The sequence below is a fragment of the Sturnira hondurensis genome, unplaced genomic scaffold (genome assembly GCF_014824575.4).
Source record: "Sturnira hondurensis isolate 20B ecotype Veracruz unplaced genomic scaffold, ASM1482457v3 Scaffold0001221, whole genome shotgun sequence".
NCBI lineage: Eukaryota > Metazoa > Chordata > Mammalia > Chiroptera > Phyllostomidae > Sturnira > Sturnira hondurensis.
In genome coordinates, this window is record NW_028073852.1 from 3,848,090 (window position 1) to 3,866,024 (window position 17,935).

The 17,935-nt window shown below is 53.6% G+C and overlaps 2 protein-coding genes and 1 long non-coding RNA gene across 3 annotated transcripts; all 3 read right to left on the minus strand.

The window, feature by feature from the left end:
* Nucleotides 1–189: 189 nt before the first annotated feature.
* CDK3 (cyclin dependent kinase 3) lies at nt 190–3,715 on the minus strand. Its single transcript, XM_037065293.1, has 7 exons — nt 3,387–3,715; nt 3,005–3,082; nt 2,804–2,924; nt 2,546–2,716; nt 2,351–2,452; nt 1,894–2,097; nt 190–849 (listed from the first exon to the last, which is right to left on the minus strand). The coding sequence occupies exons 1-7, from the start codon at nt 3,500–3,502 to the stop codon at nt 724–726; spliced, it is 918 nt and encodes a 305-aa protein (XP_036921188.1). The 5' UTR covers nt 3,503–3,715; the 3' UTR covers nt 190–723.
* Nucleotides 3,716–3,968: 253 nt separating this feature from the next.
* Nucleotides 3,969–17,903, minus strand: TEN1 (TEN1 subunit of CST complex). Its single transcript, XM_037065299.1, has 4 exons — nt 17,690–17,903; nt 13,070–13,204; nt 11,399–11,556; nt 3,969–4,308 (listed from the first exon to the last, which is right to left on the minus strand). The coding sequence occupies exons 2-4, from the start codon at nt 13,159–13,161 to the stop codon at nt 4,187–4,189; spliced, it is 372 nt and encodes a 123-aa protein (XP_036921194.1). The 5' UTR covers nt 13,162–13,204; nt 17,690–17,903; the 3' UTR covers nt 3,969–4,186.
* LOC119000327 (uncharacterized) lies at nt 5,170–7,920 on the minus strand. Its single transcript, XR_005069296.1, has 2 exons — nt 6,489–7,920; nt 5,170–5,332 (listed from the first exon to the last, which is right to left on the minus strand). It is a non-coding gene; the product is annotated as an uncharacterized LOC119000327 (long non-coding RNA).
* Nucleotides 17,904–17,935: the final 32 nt, after the last annotated feature.

Genomic DNA, 17,935 nt, shown 5'->3' on the forward strand with positions numbered 1-17,935 from the left:
GGACCCCCAAGGTAGAGTGAACTTGTCTGGGGCACAAGCACCAGGGACACCACTGCCCGGGTGGGGGTGAGCATGCCCACTGGGCCTCGTGGGAGACGGGGGCTCTCTGAGGGTGAGGCCCCTTGATTCTGGGGGGGTATGCCGGCGGGTCATGGGAAGAGCTCGCCCCGACAGAACACCATGGGCAAACTCAGTGTATCACTTTTATTTCCTATCCTTAAAGCCAGTGACAAGCAAATGTGAGCGTATCCTAGGTGACAGCCACTTAGAACAGCTACACACACCCCACCTCTCCTGGAAACAGGAACACGTCCCCTCTCCCTCTTTTAACTAGAACTGGGAATAAACTCTTCTCCAAAACATTTTAAGCCCAAAGAGGCCAGCAGGGGGCACCCTTTCCCACAGAGCCGGGCTCTGCTGGGCAGCATCCTGCTCTCTGAGGCCTGTTGCCCCAGTGCCAGGAGATGCCGCCTCGAACACACCCTCCATACACAGAGCTTCTGTACCCCAATCCTGAAACGGCACCATCAAACCCAAGGAACAACACAGGAACTCGCTAACTTGTCAACAGGACTAACCCAAACTCAGCTCCCTGGTGGCTGATGCCACACTCCTCAGGGCTCTGCTCTCTCCCCAGACGCATTCTCTTTCTCGGAAAGCTGGTGAGCAGGTGGCTGGGGAAGCAGCTGGGGGGAGGCTCGAGGGCGGTGGCCTCACACGCTCTCAGCGGCAAAAACGCTCCAGCACACAGTGGTGGGGGGCCGGGGGGGTCTTGGTGGACAGGAAGTACGGATGCGCAAGGGCACCCTTGGCTGAGATCCGCTGGCTGGGGTCGTACTGCAGCAGTTGCTGTGAAGGAAGGAGGAAGAGGAAAGAGATTGGGCCTGAGTGTGGCCAGGGCAGGGAGAGGAATTACCTTCCCAGGAGAATCCGTCTGGAGGCCCCCCGGGCCCCAGAGTACCGCCTTCAGGCCCAGAACTGCACAAAGCCACCGCCTCCCAGCTCAGGAAGGCACTTCTGGACATTCCTGGGACGTGGAGACGAGGACTTAGCTCTGGCCCAGCCCTGCTGAGTCACCGGGTCTGCTTCAGGCTCGAGGCCAAGTCAGTTGCTCCCTTCCTCACTGAGGTTTCAGGCCCCAGCCAACCTTGAGTTGAGACAGGTTTTTCTCTGTGTAGGGACCAAACCTGCCATGGAGCACACTTGTGGGTGGGTTCCCAGCAGGCTGTGGAGAGACCCCCACCTCCAACTGGCCAGGACAGAGTCCTGAAAGCCTTGCTTGGGAGTCTGCGCCACCCTGCTGACTGGGCTGGCAAACACACACACAGAGGGCTGGAAAGCTGGGCGCACAGCCCAAAGATGAAAGCATTGCCCAGCCATCCTCTGATCAACACCAAATTAAAGGGAGAAACGTGCCTCCAAGTCTTTGGGGGCACCCTGGTCTGAGCCAGCCCAAGGGATCAAGGTGGGGTGACAGGAGTAAGCGAGGACTGCGGTAGGGGCCCAGGGGGCCAGGACTGGCTTTGTGTGAGAGTGACCACTGTGGAAGGCGCTGTGGGGGAAATACTGATGCAGGAGCAGTTGTGGTCCTTGCTTGGAAAAGCTTACAGTTTAGATGGAGTAATAATGACCACAGAGGAAATTACCCCAAACACACAGCAACTTAGGAAAAAAGGGCAAGAGTCACAGCACAGGGCCAACTGGAACAGAGACGGTTCAACAGGGAGGGTGAACTCGGGACTTATCGCGGGCAAGGTCTCCAGGCGGAACCACCAATAGGCTCAGGGACAGGAACAAGCCGGATGTGCACAGCGGTCAGAGAAGAGACCAGCTTGGACCCGGAAGGAGCCAGGTGGCCCTTCCTGCCCTGGCCAGCTGCCTGCCTGAACCTACCATGAGCAGGTCCTTGCCCTCCGGATCCAGATTGGGCACGACATCCTCCAGCCCCTTCTTGGTCCACTTTGGGAAGCTGCCCTTATAGTCAGGCAGCTGGCTGACTCCCGGCCACATGGCTTCACTGGGGGTCCCCAGAGTCCGAAAGATGCGAAAGAGCTGGTCGATCTCAGAGTCACCAGGAAACAGAGCTTTGCAGGTCATCTGGAGTAGGGAAGAGAAGGTGTGGGTACCCCTCCCTCATCACCGGGAATCCAATTCCAGATAAGAGGCCAGACCAGGGAGACAACTCCAAGACCTGTCGCAGGGCTGTGCTAAGAACCCTGGCCTTCCAGGACTCAGGCCCAATTCCTCAGTCCTCCGGCCAGCCCCTTAATGACCCTCCTACAGGTGAATCAGACCCCCTGCCCCACCTCAGCAGGACCCTCCCTGGGGCCGTGTGTGTCCCTCTCTCTACCATCTCTGCAAAGATGCAGCCGATGCTCCAGATGTCGACACCTGTTGAATAGAACTTGCTGCCCAAGAGGATCTCAGGGGCGCGATACCAGAGCGTCACCACCTGAGGGGACAAGGACACGGCATCACTCGGGGTAGTCGAGGACACAGTCAACTTTGTCTCAGCTGCCCTTCTCGACCCTCCGCCCCGTGGCACCTCGTGGGTATAGGTGCGTAGGGGCACCCCAAAGGCTCGGGCCAGTCCGAAGTCTGCTAGCTTGATAGCGCCCAGCTCATTGATGAGCAGATTCTGGGGCTTCAGGTCCCGGTGGATGACCCGGTGCGAGTGGCAGAAGCTCACCCCCTGCAGCAGCTGGAAGAGGTAACTCTGCAACAGCCAGCGAGACAGGGGCTGGCTGAGCGGTGGGAGGACAGGCCGGCCCGCAGGGCGTCCTCCCCGTGCTCCCCTCGGTACCTTGACCAAGTGCAGGGGGAGCTCGGAGACGGAGGTGGAGTCCATGAACTTCTTCAGGTCCTGGCTGAGGAACTCAAAGACCAGATACAGCTTCTTCTCGTTGTGCACCACGTCCAGCAGCCTGGCCGGGGACGCCGGTCAGGATGCGGCTCCCAGGGGACCCGGGACAGGCCCGGCTTCCCGCCTCCCTCCCCACCTCACCTGACGATGTTGGGGTGCTTAAGCTCTTTGAGCAGGGAGATCTCCCTGATGGCGGTGCTTGGGACCCCCTCCGTCTCCCTGCAGGAAGGGAGGTACAGCAGTGGAGGCAGGAAGCCAAGAAGGGTGCTTCTGCCCCGGGGGAGGCGCCCGTGCTCCGCGTTCCCTCAGGACGGCCCAGACCACGGCGCTGGGCTCCTCAGACCGCACTCGTCCCCACCAGGGGCCCCGGGCAGAGCCCGGGTGGCGTGCGGGCCGGTGAAGGCCGCACCTCTGCGGCCACTCGGGTGTAACTGGGCAGAGTCGGTAAAGGAGCCCAATGCGAAGCCCTGAGAAGAGCGGTGGACGGGTGGCTGGGGAGTCCCGGGGGCCGGCCCGCACTCACAGATCCAGCCGGATCTTCTTCAGGGCCACGAGCTGCCCCGTCTCCTTGTTCTTGGCCTTATACACCACCCCGTAGGTGCCCTCTCCGATCTTCTCTACCTTCTGGAACACGTCCATGTCCGCCTTGCTGCCCGGGAAACAGACGGCCCCGCCCCCGGGACCCCGTCCGCAGCCGGACAGCCCACCCCCGTCTGCAAGGTCCCCGCTACGGGGCGCAGGAGAGCCCCAACTTCCCGGGCTCAGCCCGCCCCTGTGCGGCCGGCCGGGTTCGGGGCCCACAGCGGCCCGGAGGGGCTGCCCGAGGGGGGCGGGGCGGCACCAAGTCCGGGGTCAGCAAGGACTTCCGGAGCCACGGACCCGCCACGGGCCGTGCGGGCGTCGGCCTCCCCCGAAGGCAGAACCTCGGCGGCGTGGGGCGCCCTGCGTGCGGGGGCCCCCACCTGGACTCGGCACCGCCGGCCCTCGCCCCTCAGGCCCCGCCGAGAATTCACCAGAAACCCCGCGCTGCGGCGGCCCGGCGCGCGGCTGCTCCGCGGCTCCCCCTCCCGGCCGCGGCGGGCGCTGCACCACGTGCGCACATGGCGAGGTCTCGCTGGGCCTTTATTCCGAGAACCTTCTGGAACCCTCCCCGACTCCCGCGAGGCCCGCAGTCGCCAGTGTCCAGGGCTCGGCCTCATGTGCTCTCCTGGGGGAGTGGTGTCAGGCTCCGGGAAATGGCCATCACCGGGGTAAGTCCCTGCGTCTTGTCTCCGGTGATCGCAGGCACGGGGTGGGGGGAGGGTCTCCAGAAGCCTCCAGTTGCTACGGGCGGCTGTCCCTCTCCCGCCGGTATGCCCTCTGCTCTCCGATGGCTTGTTCTAACAGCGCGAGATTCATGCCCTCCACACAGGTCAGCACTCGCGCCTTCACCACGGACCCGCTGTCTGAAAGACACAAACAGTAAGGCGCTAGCTCCTCGCCCCCCACCTCAGTTTCTTTGATCAGGCAAGGGTATGTTTATTGATTTGGGGTGGGGGGGGTGGGGGGAGACACATCAATCGGTTGTTTCCTGTAAGCACCCCGGCGGGGGATCGAACCCGCAACGTTTCAGTGGTGTATGTGTACAGAATGATGGTTTAACTGGCCGAGCCACCAGACCAGAGCTCAGTCCTGCGTCTTGACGAGATGAGTTTGGCAAGGAACATGCGACACTGGCAGTTTGTCTACTTGGCCCCCCCACGAACTACAGGAATTTAGCGGGTAGCCTGAGAATTCCGCTTCTCCAGGGAGAAGGGCCGGAGAGACGTACCTTTCACCTCCCTGCCTCCTCATCTTGATTCCTGCTACCTTCTCTGTATGCCCAAGTGCCTGGGGTCTCACTCGCCATCCATTTTCCATTTGTACCAAGGGAAGGGCGTCCTGGGACCCTCTGGCAGTGGGAACCAGGGCAAAGAAACCGCCCTATTTAATTAATCCAAGGGGGAGAGTTTGGCTTCATGGGGGCCAGTCACCCAACCCGGGACGAGGGGCTCAGAGGGCTTCTAGCAGACGCTGTGGTGACCTGATGGAAAGGTTTGTCAACGTGCAAGTGGCACCAAACAGAAAGGACATCTGAGGTTTGCCCTGATCTGTTCTTCTGTGGAAGGAGAGAGGCCACACATTAACCTGACCAGCTCAGGGGCTGCCTGCGAGGCCACCCTACGAACTCAAAGGCCTAAAGCAACCGCAAAGGACCGTCTGAAATGAAAACTCAGGAACTATCAGCGTTCACAGCCAGTCCTAGGCTGGTATTTTTCCTTAAGGAAGGTTCATCTTTACCTTGACTGAGCCTATTTTCTTTCTGCATCTATGATAACACACCTTTGCAATGTCCAGGTAACTGGCCCCGACCCCAGCAGAGCTGAGACCACAGACCTCCTCACTGTTGTTATCCTGTTCATTGTTGCCTGTTGACTCTCCTTCCACCACCTGCGGAGGAGGTGTCTATTACTTGACCTTTTACCCACTCCCAGAGCCCCACCCACGCTTTGCCCCCTCCCCTCCGTCGCGTGACCCCCTTCAGTCTGGCCCTTCCTAACATGTGAAACAAGGTGCTGCCCTGCCGTTCTCCAGACCATTTGTCAGCCCGTTGAGATTTTGCTTGCTAGCAGCTGCCGTCGCTTTGGCTCAAACTCACAAAAATTCTCTGCGGGTTTGAATGTTTCTTACATGGACACTTCTTTTATTTTTTTTTTCCACTCACGTTCTCTCTGCTCTCTGGGTGGGTGCACAACTACCCTCAATGTTCTAGGACGTCCTCCTGTCCCCCTGGGACGCAGTTTGGGGAGACAGAGGCCCTCAGTTAGACGAAGTCCCTGCCCAGCTTTCCTCACCGTCCAGGCCACTTGGTTGACTTAACACAGCCTGGGCGGAGCACTGGACTGTGAGCCCTGGGCTGTGCAGATGCCAGCCTTCACAACACGGGAGGATTAAGTTCAAACGTGTTTGTTTGAAACAGGCCACCTGTGTGTCACTGGTTTCTGTTGACCCCAGTGCTGGGCTGACCGGGAAGACAGGCCTTTTAGGATGTGCTTGATGGCTGGGGGGGGGCGGGGGCGGAGAGCGCAGAGCACAGTGTTCTTCCTCCTGAGACAGGGAGGGTGGGGCGGGAAAGGAGGCCTCGCGCTGCACCCCTCCTTCCTCTGCCTTGGCCAGAGCGTCACCGTCACCGAAGCCACCTTCACGGAGCACCTCTTCCCCTGCTGCCCCCTCCTCAATTTCTTGGAATTCAGAAAACGCTCTGAGCCGCATGGGCAGTCACCCACCAGCGTCCGAAGCCCACGTTTAATAAAAACCTTCCACCCAGACTCATGGGCATGTCTTGTTCTCCAAGGTCGCCTGCCCTCACGTCTCGAATGCGTCCCATTGCTTTAATAAATTCACGGTGCTTCACTAAACCTTCCTGCCATGCTCTCGAATTCTTTCTTGTTCCGTGACAAGGACCTGGATCGAGTTGAGGCCTCCCTTGGCCTCCCTGGGTGCCACCTTGTATCAGCTAGTCATTGTTGTTATTTTAAAATGGAAGAGGCTCCAGTGCTTTATGCGCTGAGCAGAGGGAACAGGTGGTAACCGGCGAAGGGCTCACCTGAGAGAGCAGAGTCCCCATGGAGGGCAGGCCATGGATCGGAGTCACACTACGGGGCACCTCTGGCTGCGGGGACCCTTCTCCATCCCAGACAGGGGCAGGGGAGCTGCTGACGGGCGTGGACGCCTACAAAAGGAGGCCGGACTGCTGCCATGACCCCAGTCTTCCCTGGGACGCACGTAGGAGGGGAGGCAATTTGCAGGAAGGAGCGGCAGTGAGTCAGTAGGATCTTGCGTAACAGGTTGAGTGCCTGACAGCTGTGTGGATGGCGGGCCTGGGGTAGACCCGGACAGGTGGGAGGGTCTCTAGGCAGTATGGAGACCCCCATGGAGACAACAGACCATTGTGCTAGGACACCAGGAGCTTTGTGAACTTTCTCCATGACAGTGGGGGGGGGTACCGAGAGGGGGGAGGCTGGGGTTTCATCAGGCAGGAGTGAGGGAGGGCAGGGGCTTGAAGCTTCTGCCAGGAATGACATTGAAATGATAGTGGGTTCAGCTGGAGGGGAGGAAGGGGAGCAGGACAGGGAGGTGGAAGAAAATGGAGGAGTCCCGAGTCCACGGGGCAGAAGGCGGGGAGGCTGCAGCGGTTTCAGGAAGCAGAGTCGGGCCACTCTGGGAGCAGCCCTGGGTGTCGGCGGCAGAGGTGGGGCAGGTCATACAGTGGCAGAACTGGCACCCACAGAGGTCGAGCAGAAAGGTGTGCAATGACAAACCGGAGAAGCCGGCAGGATTTGGGCACCACCTCTGAGGGGTGCATGGCTTGGGAAGTTGCCAGGGCCTCCACATGCAAGGACAGGCACGGGGCGGGGTGGGGGTGGCACTGTGGGCCTGGGATGAGGGCAGGTTTCAGGCAGGTCCCAGCGAAGGCCAGAACACACAAAGGTGGTTCAAAAATGTAGGAGAGAAGGTCCCAGAGGACAGAACAGGAGCCTCGGAGGAAACAGCGGAGCTGTGGAACAAGCCAGAAGGGGTGGCATGTCTGGGGTTTGTGGCGAGAGTCCCAGGGCAGCCCCGTGCCCTAGGCACGTCACCTCCAGCCTGGGGACTCTACTAGGGACTCTGGAGAAGGGTGGGGAGAAGCTGCACCCCGGTACTTCAGTACCTGGACAAGAAGCCCTTGGGCCTTTGGATGGTGCCCTAAGGTGACACAGCCAGCGAGTTTCGACACAGCGCTGGCATTTCTTCATCGCCTCTATGTCCTCACTCCGAGTGTAAACACTTCAGACAGGTGGCTGGGTGGCACTGCCATCATGTCACGGGGCATGACTGCTGTCTGGTTGACCTTCATGTCCCCACAGGAGTTGGGACCTGACTGGGGAGCCAGCCACATGTACCCCCTCTGCCCCGGCTGGGGGTGGGGTGGGCACTGCCGTGCTCACCCCGTGCTCTGCCCGGGCCTGCTCAGTGTCACCTGTCCTTCCTCGTGTCACTTGCACATGATGAGCACATACGACTTTTAGAAACTTGGGGAACATTTTTTTAAGGAAAAAAAAAGGTTCAAAGGTAATCGATAAACTAACCAGAGCCTATGAAGAAAGCTGCCTGGTGTGAGGGGGGTTGTTTAGGTTCAGGTTTCCCCTTTGGCCAGAACACTTCTGAGTGGCACTGTGTGCCGTCCCGTGGGGTGTCCCACCGCAGACTGGTCGCCTGCCTGGTCGCCAGCTGGATGGACTGGGCAGGCCTGGCACTGGTGGTCCCTGCGGGGGCTTCCATTTAGTGAGTAGCAGCGGGCGATGCTGGCCGTTGCTTGGATTTGGTCTTTCACCCGGGCTTTGAAAGAGGCGACTTTCAAATTCCATGCTCTCTCCTGCACGTAGGCACTGTGGTTCTTTCTGAAGAACTTCCCCTCCTCAGTCATTTGGTTTCTCTCAAATACAATCCAGACAGAGAAAGGCAGGAGAAATGCGTGGGAGGGAGGCAGCAAGTGTACGTAAGGCAACCAGGAAGAAAGAAAAAGGAAGTCCCAGATTCCAGTAAATTCCAGCAAACTCTATACAATAAATGACTATGTTTTCCAATAAACGACACTTTAAAGAAGAGAGAGAAGGAAGACAGAACCGTTAGAAATGAACGGAGAATGGAGTTACGTGACCCACACGTGATGTATGGACTTCAGGACCCTGATCTATCTAAGCTGACTGTAAAAACTCACCTTTCTTTCCTTCTTTCTTTTTTAAGGCAACTGGGGGATTGTAAATGTGAACAAGGTATTAAAACATATGAAAAAGTAGCTATTAATTTTGTTGGGCATGACTGTGGTGGTGTTAGAGATTTATAGTGAGCTGTTTGTAAGTAAAATGTGGCAATGTCTTATATTTACATTAAAACACACCAGTGAGGGCCCTGGCTGGTGTAGCTCAGTGGATTGAGCTCGGGCCTGCGAACCAGATGATCGTGGTTCGATTCCCAGTCAGGGCACATGCCTGGGTTGCAGGCCAGTTCCCAGCAGGGGCCAGTTCCCAGCAGGGGATGCATGAGAAGCAACCAGACATTGATGTTTCTCTTCCTCTCTCCTTCCCTTCCCCTCTAAAGATAAATAAATAAAATATTTTAAAAAAAACACCACACACCAGTGAGGTAAATGCAGGCGTAGAGATACCGAACAGTGCAGTGTGCGTCATGCTGAACCCGGGTGATGGCTGCATGGACATGATTTCTACCATTCTACAACAGTATATGTTTGAGATAAAAACATTAAATCTCAAAAACCATATGGGTCAAATTTATACTGTACAGTTTCTTCCATTTTTCTTCCTACAAATGATTCTAAATGTCCATTCCAGGTCCTGCCTCGTCCCGGCCTGCTGTCCCCTCCTCGTTTCATCCCCTCCCTGTAATAGCAGTTGGCCTCAGGGGTGCAGACACCAGGTGGTCAGAGCTCCCGGGACTGGACAGAGGCCGGGGGCAGGGAAGGCCCGGAGGGACTGGGCCCCAGTCCTTCCCGTGCAGGCCTTGTGTCCGTTCCTCCCCTTGGTGCCTGCCAAGCCCATGTCAAGGGCAGGAACTCCGTGGACGCCAAGGCATAAGTCTGAATGGAGATGAACTTGTATGAAGTCAAATGTAATCAAAGGGAGCACCACCTAATTTTTTCCCAGTGCATTCCACCCAGAGGTAAAAATCACTGCGACTTCTGGAAAGGAAGTTGGTGATACAAATCAAGAGCCATAAACGTTCATGCGTTTTAAATAGCAATTCTACTTTTAGGAAACCGCCCTAAAGGAATAATCAGAAAATAGCAAAGTTTAGTGTATGAGGATATTAACTGAAATATTTTAAATCTATATCTAGATATAAAGTCCATTTTTTATTTATTTATCTTTTAGAGAGGAAGGGAAGGAGAGAGGGAGAGAAATATCAATGTATAGTTGCCTCTCGTGCGTCCCCTGCTGGGAACTGGCCTGCAACCTAGGAATGTGCCCTGACTGGGAACTGAACCACGGTTGACTGGTTCACAGGCCCGTGCTCAATTCACTGAGCTACACCAGCCAGGACTATATCTAGATATATAGATTTAAATAAAAATTTCCCCTTCTGGCTATAAAAGCAATACAGTTTCACTGTAAAATGTATGAAGAATCCCACAATCCTACTACCCAGAAACAACTATTAATATTTTGGGAAGTAATGTTTCAAAATTGTATGTGTGAAATGTAAAGAACTTGTATTTATGTAAAAATATATTAAGCAAAAATGGGATCACATGATACATATTGTTGTTTTGTAAGCTTTTTCTTAATAACTTACTGTGAAACTCTTTTTACGTCAATTAACAGAAATTTAAAACGCCCTTTGCTATGGCTGCATAATACTCCGCTGACCGGATTTACTGTGATTCCTTTAACCAATAATCAACGTGTAGTGCATCTATAAAAGCAGAAAACGGAAACAATATAAATGCCCAATGGTTGTATGAACTAGAACACACATCTAATCTATACAATAGCATATGGCCATTAAACACTCTACCTAGAAAAGTTCTGAAGACACGAGAAGATGCTTATGATGTAACGTTAAGCCAAAACCGCCAGACCCAACATTGTGTAACATGAACCACATGGAGAGAAAATGGCACAGGGACAGCCAGACAGGAGGCAAAGAATGTGAGTGCTTGGGGCGGGCTTGCTTTGCTCCCTCCCTCCCTCTCTCTCTGACTTTGAGAGTACACTTATTAGGGCTGGGGGCAGTGAAATGGGGAAGGGCAACGGGAGCCTTGGTGGGGCTGCTCTGTCTAACAAGGTTGCCGGAAAGAAAGGAGCTGAGGCGGGGTGGCTTCGGTTCACCAGAAAGTCAGAGAAAAGGCACATTGGAGACGATTCAGGGGGTCAGCCCAGGACAAGTCACTGCTGCCCACTGCTCCCCAGGCTGCAAGTCTCTTGGGGAACCCTTAGAGTTTAGGAGATGCAGGCCTGAGAGAGAGAAAGGGCGAGGGCGTACTCCGGGAGGGGGAGCCCCAAGGACCTGGGTGTTAGAGAGCAGCCTTCATCTCTCAATGCCAGAGACCCTTCCCGGTTGCTTTCGCGGCTTGCACCGCGTTCCAGCTCTCTACCCCGACTTCTGGGATGGCCACGTCCATCCCTGCCTCTCTGGGCCTTGTTTTTCTCACCTATGAACTAGCAAGAGTGAGAGTCAGAGTAAGAGCTGGTGGGCCGTTTCAGAGACCCAGAACCGGGCTGGATGTTGTAGGTCTTCAGAAATTAATGGTTTCCCTCTGCTCTTTCTTAGTTCCCTATGGCAGATTAGCTGTGAGCCCCACCATCTGCTTCCTGTGAGTCCTTGAACTTGTGGGCTGATTTGGAAGGAGTGTTAACCCCGGTAGGGACTCCCATTGGGTCAGAAACCAGGCCCAGCCCTAACCAAGTGTCCACTCCGGAGCCAGAGTGAACAAGTGGGTGCGAGGCCCCAGCTTACCCTTCTGGTGCTCGAGCTCCCCAAGGACCATGTATAGAGAGCCCACCTGGGCTTGGAAGGGCTCCACCAGCTTGGTGCAGACGAGGACCTGGTGCCGCTCGGACCCGCGCTGAGCCGTCAGGGTCACTCGGGACTGGGTCACGTCATAGAGGCACAACCTGGCAGGAGGGGAAAATGCAATCATTTCTATCTGCAGACGCGACCACCACAATGCTCACCGGTTTGGGGAGGCCAGGAAATCCAAGGGATGGTGGTCAGCCTGACTTGGGTCAAAGTAAAAACGGTGGCAACAAATCTGAAAAACCGTTTCCGTCTGGAGTGTTTCGGTCTAAATCCCATGCATTAAGAGACACCTGTTCAGTGACAAAAATGCAGGCTCGGTGTACCATCCCCCCAGTAAGATTTCGTACATTTCTGTTGCCCCCTAAGGTTCCCTTGTGTCCCTTTGAATCAGTCTCCCCATCTCCCACCCATGCTGTTGGCCCATGCTTTTGGAAAACTGAGTTTTCTTGCTCAATCTCATCTGATAAATGAAATGACAACAACATGTGTTCTCTTGGGGCTTCTCTCACTCAGCGAAGCGGTTTCCAGACCCCCTGATGTTGCTGGGTAAACCAGTACTCTGGCCTTCGCGGTTGCACGGCGGTGCTCCACTGCGTGGGGAAGGAAACGCAACGCCGTCTGTCGTTCAGCACAAGGGGCTGAAATGACCGTCTTTGTCCCGCTTGGGCACGTTAATGTCCTTGTCGAAAATCAACACCATTTGATCTATTTAAAGTGGCGATACAGGTCTGTCCACGAGGCGTGGAACTAGGTCTGCCGTGTCCGAGTAAGTAAGTAAATAAACGGCCCCACCTGGTAACGCAACAGGGTCCCATCTAGGTTGAAAGTTTCTACAAATGTGTGCACACCTTTCCAAGGAGGTCCCCGGTGATTCCTTCCTCTGGGCACTTACATCCCTGGACAGTCCCCGACCACCCTGATTGGCAGTGACCCATGTAGCCAACAGGGTCTTGCAGAAATGACAGGGAGCGACCTCCAAGGTCACAGAAGGAAGGCGCTGTGGCTTTCTCTTTACTGTCTCTGCTGGATCACTCCTTCCAGGGGGAGCGGCCGTGTCATGAGGATCCGCAAACAAACCCGAGGAGAAACCCGCACTGGGAGGGCCTGAGACTTCTTGACGAACTGGCCAAATGTGAACAGCTGTCCCAGGAGCAGACCCGCAGGTCCAGGGCAGTCAGCCGCCCTGGCTGCCCTTGTAGCTGCATCTTGCAAGTGAGTCTGAGCCCGAACCTACCCACTAACGCACTCCCAGGTTCCTGACCTGTAACCATGAAATGACAGGCTTCCCTTATCATTTTAAGCCACTAATTTGGGGGTAATTTGTTACACAGCAACACATGACTCATACAGCATACACATGTGTATGTTTGTACAGTATGTACACATACAAAAAAGTCTGTAATCACCAAAAGGCTAGCAATGGTGGTCAGGCAGTGGGATCACAGGTGATTTCTGCTTGCTTTATGGACTGTCTACATTTTTGCAGTGATGACATATGAAGTTTTTTAGCATTTAAAAATAATTAGACAAAATGATAAACTATTTTTAATCATTTTTGGGAGGTCAGTTAACGTTCCCCCCATCTGGTGAAGAAAGAACCGTTCTCACCTGCCGAACGTCCTCAGGGTGCCCCCGTCAGGAACTTGGCCGGCTTGGACCTCCCAGGGGAAGTGGTAGACCCCCGGCTCCGGCAGCGCCATTGGCTCCTGTCACTGAAGAGCCAGGGTGGGTTTTGGAGGATTCCTGACAAAGCAAGCAGACAATGAGGTGGAGATTAGGGGCTGCCGGAGACGTCGCCCGCAACATCTGGAAGGCTAGTTCCAGCGAGTGGTGGTTTAGAATTAAGAATGTTTTATTATTTTTGGAGACAGATGAAGGCGATCCTTAGCGAGAGGCATGTTGCCATGGGGAGGTGTCACCACCGGAAAGGTGAGTTTCTTTTCTGAAGACAAGGTTCACGACCGTATGTTTACTGCTGCACCATTAGATTAGATCACTGGTTTACTGTGAAAGGATGGAAGGCAGGAGGAGCCTGCTGGAGGAGAAGTACAGAGCGAGCATGTGAGAAGGGGCGTGGAGCTCCCGCGCCCCCTGAGGGCACCGCGCGCTCATGCACTGCTGTACATTCACCAACTGAGAAGCAACTCATAAATCTTTTAAAAGTTCCAAATCTCTGTAAGCCTATATTGTACAATCTTCAGAGTGAAAACTTGAGTTACATCCCACGATTTGAACTATGGCCTCAAAAGATTCTATCCCGTGGGGTTTAGAAAGTTTCCATGTGATCTCAACTAAATGAACTTTACAGTAAGCAAATAAAGGGATTATTTTACTCTCTTTATTTATGGGGCTGGGGAGAAGGTGGAGGAGGAGAGTGTGGGGGGACACGTGGTGGACGGAGACTCGATGTGGGACACCGAACACACAACACAGTGTGCGGATGACGTGTTGTAGGGTCATACAGCGGACACCTGCATTGTTTCGTTAACAGGTGTCACCCCATTAGAATCAATAAAAAGGAAAAAAAAGTCTTCCCATCACCAGAGGAAAATATATCAGAGAAGAACCACCCTTCGAAGCTAATACAAGTTGGTGACAGAGGATATTTCCATAACTCCCCGCACAACACTTATTAATTACAAAGAGAAAAATGGTCCACTTCTCAGCGAAGAAACAGCAAACACAACCTTCATGTACCTCCTGGATATGAGGCACTGAGAGGTAAAGCTTTTAGCTTTCATTATAATTGACAGGCTTAAGTGCCGATGCAGGTGAAAGGCTGCTGTCCACTGAACACCTGACCCTAGGAGGCTGACGGCTGAGCCCTGGGCTCCAGGGAGGAAGTGTCTGTGATACAGGTAAAGAGATACTAGGAAAATCGCCCACAGGACCGCAGTTCTTACCTGATTAACCTTTCCCAAGCCCCTTACCGACCCTTTTCTTCTCCTTATAAAAAGGGTGGCCTGAGATGTGATGTAAAGACAGTTTGTAGGGCGCAAACCCTGTTTTCACTCGCCGGCCTCTGAATAAAGCGCCCACGGTGACTCAGTTTTTGTTGGTGGCAGCACGCAGCGCAAACACTGGCTTCTCTGGTTTCCCCTCTTCCTCAGCGAGGTCTTCCCTGTCCACCCCACCTGAAATAGCATCCTGCACCCCCCAATCACTCTGTCACCTCGCCTTGGTTTATTTTCTTCATCGCAGCTTATTAAATAATAGAATTTCAAAGAGTGATCTGCTTACTGGTTCAATGTCTATGCCTCCCACTAGACTCTCAGCTCCACGAGATCAGGATTCACATTACTCCTCAGGGTGCCCTGTGTCATATGTAGCACCTGGGACTATTAAATATTCAGTTCTATTAAATATTCATTGAGGGGGTGAATGTATTCATGCAGAAGAGAGTGAGAACAAAACTGTCTGCTCCTACACTCAACCTGGACCCGAACCACCCAAACCACCTCCCTGCCTACAGGAAGGTCACTTCACGTGACCTTCATTGGCATTTTTTTTACTCTTCCTAGACCATCCAGCCCAGGCAAATAGTTCGAACCCCAACAGCCTGTTAGCCCACAGAGATTCTTTGAATCCTTTCCCCTTGTTATCTCCACCAATTCTGGACTGTTGCACAGTTGTTCTTACCCAGTCCTAATCAACATCCAGGTCACCCTGGGTGACCCAGTCCTAATCAACATCCAGGTCACCCTGGGTGACCCAGTCCTAATCAACTCCCAGGTCACCCTGACCTGAAAGGCCCGCCTGAACCCAAATTTCCAATTCTCAGAAAACTCGGACCTGACCTCCTCCTCCGAGACACAGCCACAGCTCCGCCAAGCAGTGTCCTCCTTACCCGAGGAACCGTGAGCCCAGCTCTGTCCACAGGTCGTGCCAATGATGTTCTGAGCCAGTTTTTTAAAATTATTTTTTGGGGTGGAGGATGGCAAAAGGGGAAAAATGGGGGAAACTATAATAGAATAACAACAAAATCTTTAAAAAAATTAGTTACTTTTGCCCTGGCTGGTGTGGCTCGGTGGATTGAACGTGGGCCTGTGAACCAGGGGATCGCGGTTCAGTTCCCAGTCAGGGCACATGCCTGGGTTGCAGGCCAGTTCCCAGGAGGGGACGCATGAGAGGCGACCATACATTAATGTTTCTCTCCTTCCCTTCCCCCCCTAAGATAAATAAATAAAATCTTTATAAAAAATGAGTTAATTTTGCCCTGGCTGGTGTAGCTCAGTGGATTGAGCACCAGCCTGTGAACCAAAGGGTCACTGGTTCAATTTCCAGTCACATGCCTGGGTTGCGGGCCAGGTCCCCAGAAGGGGGGCATACAAGAGGCAACCACACACTGATGTTTCTCTCCCGTTCTCCCTCCGTTACCTTTTCTCTAAAAATAAATAAAATGCTAATATAATTTTAGAATATTTATTCTAAATATTTAGAATGATTTTATTTAGAATATTTATCTAAAATATTTAGAATAATTTTAGAATACATTATAAAATATTAGAATTTTATTCATTTATTTTTAGAGAGAGGAGAGAAGGACAGACACATCGATGGGTTGCCTCTCAGAAGCACCCCGACCAGGGGACGGAACCTGCAATCCAGGCACCTGCCTGGATTCACCAGGAATCAACCAGATGCTTTTCACTGTGCAGGACCATTGCCAACCAGCTAAGCCACACTGGTCAGCTGGTCAGTCAGCTTTCGACCCGGGGAATACAATCAACATGGCCGCCAAACAACACAGCATCAGCAACAGGGCCTCCCCCCAGGCATACTGGAGTCTGAGCAAAGGACATGACCAGTGTCTTGTCTCGGCCCCCACTTCTTCCCCTCAAGGGAATCAGTTACCTCTGCCTTTCTTGCTCCTAAACTCCAGGGGCCTACTGCCTCTGTAATGTTTTTAAAATTTTGGGGGGAAAATAATAATGATCTTCTCTAGGTTTAAATGTTTGGTATTTTGTCCATTATGGGTTTTTCCTGCATGAATTCTGATTTTTTTTAAAGTCCCATTAAAACACAATTAATCTTGGTTAATTTTTTGGCACTTCCTTAAATTTTTGTGTTGGAGGTGAATGCCTCACATCTTACCCTACTCCCAGTCCTGGAAGAAACACAGAATTAAATGTATAGTTCTGTGGACGTAGCGGGGGGCAGTTTCTATGGACGGTAACCCCGCCTTTAACTTTGTCTGTGAAAGGGTCTAAGCCAGCCCAGTCCTGTTCTCGGGCATCTGGGTCAACAAACCTTCGAAAGGAGCACAGGCGGCCTCCAGAGGGCACACAGTCTGGTTAACGCTTCTGTAATAGGATGCCTCCTGGCCTTTTCCCACCTTCACGTAATCATCTTTGTTTTCTCCCGAATTAAGTGCTGCAAAACGGTTACTGTCTGGAGCAGCTGAGGTGTTGCTTCCCCAAATACGGCGTAACTTTGACTCAAATAAACTCATAAAAATTCTCTACAGGTCTGGCCATTCCTTACTACGACGACTTTTTTTTTAAGGGATTAAGTATGATTAAAGGTACAAAAGTAAATCAGGGAGATGTAAGGGGGATGGTATAGTGTGCTTTATTATAATGGGATGAAGTCAAAAACTAACGAAAAGGAATAAAAGCATTTTTCACTTAAAAAATTTTTAGGAATCAAAACTAAGAGCACAACTGACTCACAGTGGCCGTTTCTGAGGATGGGGACTTTTTGGTTTTTTTTATTCCAAATCCTCCTATACCAACTTTGTAAAACTTACAACTTTGATGACGACGAAGATAATTGGGAAAATAAAGGTATAAACACAGGGCTACTTGGGTCTCATTGTAAATCCGCGCCCACCCCATCAATCGGGGGGGAGCCCCCAGCTCCAAGCCGCCCACGCTTCTGAGAGACGCCATTAGCTTAACAAAATATAACTGGAGCCTCTCCCCAGTGCTGCTTTCGTCGTCGTCGTCCTTTCTTAATGCAACGCAGGAATGTTTTAGGAAATCCTAGGACTCCACCTAGGAAAGCCCACAGGTCCTCCGACCCCAGGACTTCGAGCCGCCACCTCTGATGCCTCACCCCTTGAACCCCGATAGGAAGGCGGACCGGCGAGTCCAGGGCGCAGGCGCATTTTCCCTAATCTTTGTCCCGCCCCTTCCCAACCCCGGCCAACCTGTCCGGGCGTCCCGGCAGCCCTGGGCTTCCTTTTTCTGCCCCGTGTGACCACGTGACGAGGGAGGGGAGACTTACCGAGAGCCCCTATCCTCCCCGTCTCCCCACACCCCCGGCCAACTTCTTGAGCTTTTTCCAGAGACAACTACGCGCAGTGGGGGCCGAGGGGTTCGCCCTGGGGCTCCTCTGGCCGAGGGCTGGGGACTCGCCTTCTTGGTCGTCGGCCGGGACACTGCGACCTCCCCAGCGTTGCCGCCACTCCTAAGGTCTTTCACTCGCCCACTGGCCGCGGTGAGGGAGAAGGGGCGGGCCGGGGGCGGGGCC

Bases quoted from the DNA above. Each gene is read 5' to 3' on its own strand.
- CDK3 (XM_037065293.1), bottom strand. From the start codon at position 3,502: ATGGACGTGTTCCAGAAGGTAGAGAAGATCGGAGAGGGCACCTACGGG. The intron at 3,083-3,386 runs GTGAGTGCGGGC...CCCTTCCTGCAG, and splicing joins AAGAAGATCCGGCTGGATCT to GGAGACGGAGGGGGTCCCAA. The intron at 2,098-2,350 runs GTAGAGAGAGGG...TCCCTACTCCAG, and splicing joins GCTGCATCTTTGCAGAGATG to ATGACCTGCAAAGCTCTGTT.
- TEN1 (XM_037065299.1), bottom strand. From the start codon at position 13,161: ATGGCGCTGCCGGAGCCGGGGGTCTACCACTTCCCCTGGGAGGTCCAA. The intron at 11,557-13,069 runs GTGAGAACGGTT...CCCTCCTGCCAG, and splicing joins ACCCTGAGGACGTTCGGCAG to GTTGTGCCTCTATGACGTGA. The intron at 4,309-11,398 runs GTAAGCTGGGGC...TGTGTCTTTCAG, and splicing joins GGAGCTCGAGCACCAGAAGG to ACAGCGGGTCCGTGGTGAAG.